Source organism: Mandrillus leucophaeus, unplaced genomic scaffold (assembly GCF_000951045.1).
Source record: "Mandrillus leucophaeus isolate KB7577 unplaced genomic scaffold, Mleu.le_1.0 Scaffold29, whole genome shotgun sequence".
Lineage (NCBI taxonomy): Eukaryota > Metazoa > Chordata > Mammalia > Primates > Cercopithecidae > Mandrillus > Mandrillus leucophaeus.
The window spans coordinates 574709-580984 of NW_012103031.1; the positions used below are offsets into that span (position 1 = coordinate 574709).

At 51.7% G+C, this 6276-nt stretch overlaps 1 protein-coding gene across 1 annotated transcript in view; it reads right to left on the reverse strand.

The window, feature by feature from the left end:
* Positions 1-2933, reverse strand: part of AGFG2 (ArfGAP with FG repeats 2) — a 26939-nt gene extending 24006 nt beyond the window's left edge. Inside the window, exon 1 of the mRNA XM_011985686.1 lies at positions 2544-2933. Coding sequence (XP_011841076.1) covers positions 2544-2764 — 221 coding nt within the window. The 5' untranslated portion in view covers positions 2765-2933. The remainder of the gene's footprint in view (positions 1-2543) is intronic.
* Positions 2934-6276: the final 3343 nt, after the last annotated feature.

Here is a 6276-nt window from a genome sequence, read left to right on the forward strand (position 1 = left end):
TTTTTTGAGACAGTCTCGCTCCATCACCCAGGCTGGAGAGTGCAGTGGCACGATCTCGGCTCACTGCAACCTCCGCCTCTTGGGTTCAAGCAATTCTCCTGCCTCAGCCTCCTGAGTACCTGGAATTACAGGCGCCTGCCACCATGCCTGGCTAATTTTTGTATTTTTAGTAGAGATGAGGTTTCGCCATGCTGGCCAGGCTGGTCTCAAAACTCCTGACCTCAGGTGATCTGCTCACCTTGGCCTCCTAAAGTGTTGGGATTACAGGCGTGAGCCACCGAGCCCGACCCCTATACATATTCCTAAACGTTGCTCAATCTGTCCCCAGAGTTCTTCACCCACTTCCGAGTCTCTATCCTCTTGCTTCATTTGAGTCTATCTCAGTTTATGACACATTACTGTTTGGGTTCTCAATCATTATCCCAAGAGCCACGATGGCTTTTACTTAGACCAAAGTCGAATTCATCCTTACAACCCACAAGTGAGGTTGATCAGAACCCAGAGAGGTTTAGCAAAGGAGGTTAAAATGAAGTAAATAATTCCAAACTGCATCTTGGGAGAACTAAATCCTCATTGCTGGTCTGCCATGATCATCACTAATATCAAACAAGTGCTGGAAACAGCAACCCCCATATGGCATTGGATAAGTTACAAAACCTCTCTTTGCTTCTGTTCTCCCATCTGTCTTGCAAGAACAATACTTCTTGCTCCCTGGCTCCTAAAGGTATCAAGATAGGGAATGGTTTTTTTGTTTGTTTGTGTTTGAGACAGTGTCTTGCTCTGTCAACAAGGCTGAAGTGCAGTGGCATGATCTTGGCTCACTGCAACCTCCACCTCCCGAGTTCAAGTGATTCTCCTGCCTCAGCCTCTCAAGTAGCTGGGACTACAGGTGCACACCACCATGTCCAGCTAATTTTTGTATTTTTAGTAGAGATGGGGTTTCACCATGTTGGCCAGGATGGTCTCGATCTCTTGACCTCATGATCTGCCTGCCTTGGCCTCCCAAAGTTCTGGGATTACAGGAGTGAGCCACAGCGCCTGGCCGGAAAGCATTTAAAAAAAAAACAAAACAAAAACAACAGTCTTAAAATAAGACTAAAAAATTGTCAAAATAAATCCCTTGACACTTATTTAAAAAAAAAACAGAGATCCAGGCCTGATATCAGATGTTAATCATGCACCTAACCAAATAATATCTTTCTTTTTTTTGACACGGAATCTCGCTCTGTCGCCCAGGCTGGAGTGCAGTGGCCAGATCTAAGCTCACTGCAAGCTCCACCTCCCGGGTTTACGCCATTCTCCTGCCTCAGCCTCCAGAGTAGCTGGGACTACAGGCGCCCGCCACCACGCCCGGCTAGTTTTTTTTGTATTTTTTAATAGAGACGGGGTTTCACCATGTTAGCCAGGATAGTCTGGATCTCCTGACCTCGTGATCCGCCCGTCTCGGCCTCCCAAAGTGCTGGGATTACAGGCTTGAGCCACCGCGCCCGGCCACCAAATAATATCTTAATTTGGGGGTAGGAGGAGTGCCGAGGGGGGTGGAGGGGGGCTTACTATATAGTCAGAAATCTAGGCTAGAACTGTGGCTGTAAATTCTCTCTGGCGTGACCGAACAGTACCAATGCCAAGTGTAGCACTCAGATGATGCACCAAAGCCCCCCCAAAATCTAGAAAGAGTTTCCTGGATGCTACCACCAGGATCCAGCCATGGCAACAGGGAGCTTAAAGGTGTAAATGATTAACCTTCAGGATGGCTCACCTAGATGTGCAAACGTTTGAAAAAGCTAAGCTCTCTACCAGGGTAACCCATTGGCTCTCATCTCTTAGATTTCATAAGAGTTTTACCTTCTGGGTAACATTTCAAAGCCCTGCTAAGATTAGTATCTACACCTGAACTCTGGACCATGGCTGCCTTCCAGCTACTATCTCTAGGCTGTCAATCTGGGTTAATTCGCCTATTAAAAATTTTTTTTTTATTTTAAAATCCTGTACTCTAATCATAAGAATTTCAACCAAGTTTCAGCTGGCTTCCGCATCTCACACTCCAGCAGGGACACAAGCCCGAAGGAAGAAAGGTGCTCGTCCATCTCCAGGCCGGCTTTCCCCACCTTTTTCCTTTTTGCTTTCCACCTGCATGAAGTTCCCTCTAAAGGTGCATGTCATTTTCTGGCCCTTTAAGTCCCGACACCCCATCCCACCCCGAGTTCCCTTCCATCCTCCGCACTTTCTCCCTCCCCACTTACAGTTTGCCTCGCCTCCCTCGGGGACTTTCTCGGTCCCTCTCCGGGCGTCCTTCTGCACCCCCACCCTTCTCTCTGCAGCGCGACTCCGGCCTTGCTTCCTCTCCCCTGCCCTTTCCCCTCCCCACGACACCGCTGCAGCAGACGACCCCGTCCCCACAGCCGGCGCGTTCCCTGACCTCCCCGCCGCCCCTCACCTCGGCCTCTTTCTCTCGCGCCCCGGAGCCCCGGCCTCCCCACCCCGTCCTCGGGTCCCCGGGGTCCCCCCACGCCGACCTCGGCCACTCCCTCCCGGTCACTCACAGGAGGCCGGAGCAGGTGGTGCACACGAAGCTGCCCACGGTGATATCCACGTAGGTGACCCCGCGCTGGGCGCACTCGAAGCAGTGGCGATTCCCGGCCTGGCTGCAGCCACCCAGCTCCCGCACCCGACGGCACCACACCTCCGAGGCCGCCTCCGCCTCCGCCTTGCCCCCGCTGACCCCGCCGCCCGGGCCCGGGCCCTTCTTCGCCGCCATCACCATCGCTGCCCACTCCCTCCCCGCTAGTCAGCAATCACCCCTTCAACCACTGCCGCCTTCCCGCCTCCTCAGCCGCCTCCGCACGCCCAGCTCCCCTGACAGAAGCTCGGGAGCGGGCGGTGTCCGCAGGAGACTCCGCCGCCCCCCACCCTCCTTGCCCGTCCTGCACGCTAATTGGCTAGGTTTCTCCCACCTCCTTATTCCGATTGGCCCTCCCTGGGACGGCCTCCCGTTGCTGGAGCGGCCAATGCCACGCCCCACCGCCTTCAGCCCCTAGGCCTCTCCTATTGGCCGGCAGAGACCCCGGCAGCGAGAACTGTGCGTGCCCTCTCCTTGTCCCCGCCCCCTCTCGCCACTGCCTCCACCACGGCCCGCCTCCTAGTTCCGATTGGTGAGTCCTCGGCACTCGTTCTCTGACGCTAACTCTGATTGGCTGGCGGGGCTGCAAAGTTAGCGCGCGAGACAGAGGAGGTGCCCCGCGCGTGCGTAGCTGTGGGCCTCCCGACTGATGACGTTAATTCCCGGCAAATTTCAAAGGCTTATTCTAGACTCTAGAGTGTCATGCAAAGCCGAAGAGAAGTGGCCATGTGAGGGGCTGAGCAGGAGGGGGAAAGAAGAGAGCGCTTAAGGGAGAGAGGGAGTGGGAGCAAGAATGCTTTACTAGACCAGTGCTCTAATTCCTGAGCCACGGAGCTAAGGGAGTGCTTTATAACTGTCATTTCATTCGCTCTGCCTATCACAGAGGTGGAATCCCCATTTTACACCCTTAGGTTGGACAACTTGCGGCAGATCACACGAGTATGTGGCCCAGGATTCCATCCTGGGTCTTCCAACTTTAGAAACCCTGCCTTTAACCCTCCTAGTAGGTGGACTAGTATTCGATTATTCATTTAACAAACACTGAGTGTCTGCTAGGTTTCAGGCACGTTGTAGACACTGGGAATAGAATACGGCAGCGAAGCAATCAAACAAAATATTCCTGTAGAGCTTACATTCTAGTAGGGGGAAGCAAACAATACACAAATTAAAGAATCACCAGTTAGTGATAAATCCTATGCAGAGAATTAAAATCAGGTCTTGGAAAAGACTTTTTGGGTACTTTTAAAATTTTTAAATTTAACGTTATCTTTCTGAGATGGAGTCTCACTCTATTGCCCAGGCTGGAGTTCAGTGGCACGATCTCGGCTCACTGCAACCTCTGCCTCCTGGGTTTAAGCAATTCTCATGCCTCAGTCTCCCGAGTAGCTGAGATTACAGGCAGCTGCCACCACCCCCGGATACTTTTTGTATTATTATTATTGTTATTTTTTCTTTTTTGAGGCGAAGTCTCACCCTGTCGCCCAGGCTGGAGTGCAGTGGCGCGATCTCGGCTCACTGCAAGCTTTGCCTCCAGGGTTCACGCCATTCTCCTGCCTCAGCCTCCCGAGTAGCTGGGACTACAGGCACCCGCCACCACACCTGGCTAATTTTTTTGTATTTTTAGTAGAGACGGAGTTTCACCGTGTTAGCCAGGATGGTCTCGATCTCCTGACCTCGTGATCTGCCCGTCTCAGTCTCCCAAAGTGCTGGGATTACAGGCATGAGCCACCGCGCGCAGCCAGTTTTTGTATTTTTAGTAGAGACAGGGTTTCACCATGTTGGCCAGGGTGGTCTCAAACTCCTGGCCTCAAGTGAGCCTCCCACCTTGGCCTCCCAAAGTGCTGGGATTACAGGCATGAGCCACAATGCCTGGTGACTTGTTGGGTACTTTAGATTGGGTTGGTCACTGTCATGCACGTCTGTCTGTGTGAAGAGACCACCAAACAGGCTTTGTGTGAGCAATAAAGCTTTTAATCACCTGGGTGCAGGCAGGCTGAGTCCGAAAAGAGAGTCAGCGAAGGGAGATGAGGGTGGGGCCGTTTTATAGGATTTGGGTAGGTAAAGGAAAATTACAGTCAAAGGGGGGTTGTTCTCTGGCGGGCAGGAGTGGGGGTCACAAGGTGCTCAATGGGGGAGCTTTTTGAGCCAGGATGAGCTAGAAAAAGGACTTTCACAAGGTAATGTCATCACTTAAGGCAACGACCGGTCATTTTCACTTCTTTTGTGGTGGAATGTCATCGGTTAAGGCAGGGCAGGACATTTTCACTTCTTTGTGATTCTTCGGTTACTTCAGGCCATCTGGGCGTATACGTGCAAGTCACAGGGGATGCGATGGCTTGACTTGGGCTCAGAGGCCTGACAGTCACCATTTTTAAAACAATGACTTTTTTTTTTTTGAGACAGGGTCTCGCTTTATCGCCCAGGATAGAGTGCAGTGACACAATCATGGCTCACTGCAGCCTCAACCTTCTGGACTCAAGTGATCCTCCCACCTCAGCCTCCCAAGTAGCTGGGACTACAGCTGTGTGCCACCATGCCTGGTGAATTTTTCAAAATTTTTTGTAGAGACTGGGTCTCACTATATTGCCCAGGCTGGCCTGGACCTCCTGGGCTCAAGTGATCCACTCACCTCAGCCTCCACCTCCCAGGTTCAAGCGATTCTCCTGCCTCAGCCTCCCAAGTAGTTGGGATTACAGGCGTGTGCCACCATGTCCAGCTAATTTTTGTATTTTTAGTAGAGATGAGGTTTCACCATGTTGGCCAGGCTGGTCTTGAAGTCCTGATCTCAAGTGATCCACCGGCCTTGGCCTCCCAAAGTGCTAGGATTACAGATGTGAGTCACCGTGCCCGGCCTCTTTTTTTTTTTTTTTTTTTTTTTTTGAGGCAAGGTCTTGCTTTGCTGCCCAGGTTGGAGGGCAGTAGCACAGTCGTAGCTCACTGTAGCCTCAACCTCCCCAGCTCAAGTAATCCTCCCACCTAAGTCTCCAGAGTAGCTCAGACTACAAGCACACACCATCATGCCTGGCTAATTTTTTATTTTTTTGTAGAGAAGGGGTCTCACTATGTTGTCCAGACTGGTGGCTGGCAGTCTGCTCTCTCTCTCTCTCTTTTTTTTTTTCTTTTTGAGACAGGGTCTTACTCTATCACCCAGGCTGGAGTACAGTGGCACGATCTTAGCTCACTGCAACCTCCACTTCCTGGTGCTCGAGTGATCCTCCCACCTCAGCCTCCCGAGTATCTGGGACTACAGATGCATGCGACCACGCCCAGCTAATTTTTTGTATTTTTAGCATGTTGGCCAGGCTGGTCTCGAACTCCTGACCTCAGGTGGTCTGCCTGCTTTGACCTCCCAAATTGCTGGGATTACAGGCGTGAGCCACCACACCCAGCCCACTTTTTCAATTAATGGCACCATGAGCCACCTAGTTGCCCAAAGCAAAAATCTAGAGCTACTCTCTTCAATACGGCAGCCACTAATCATATGTGGCTACTTAAGTTTAAATTAAATTAAAATGGGCCTGGTGCGGTGGCTCACGCCTGTAATCCCAGCATTTTGGGAGGCTGAGGCAAGCGGATCACGAGGTCAGGAGTTCAAGAAAAGCCTGGCCAACACAGTGAAACCCTGTATCTACTAAAAATACAAAAACTAGCCAGGC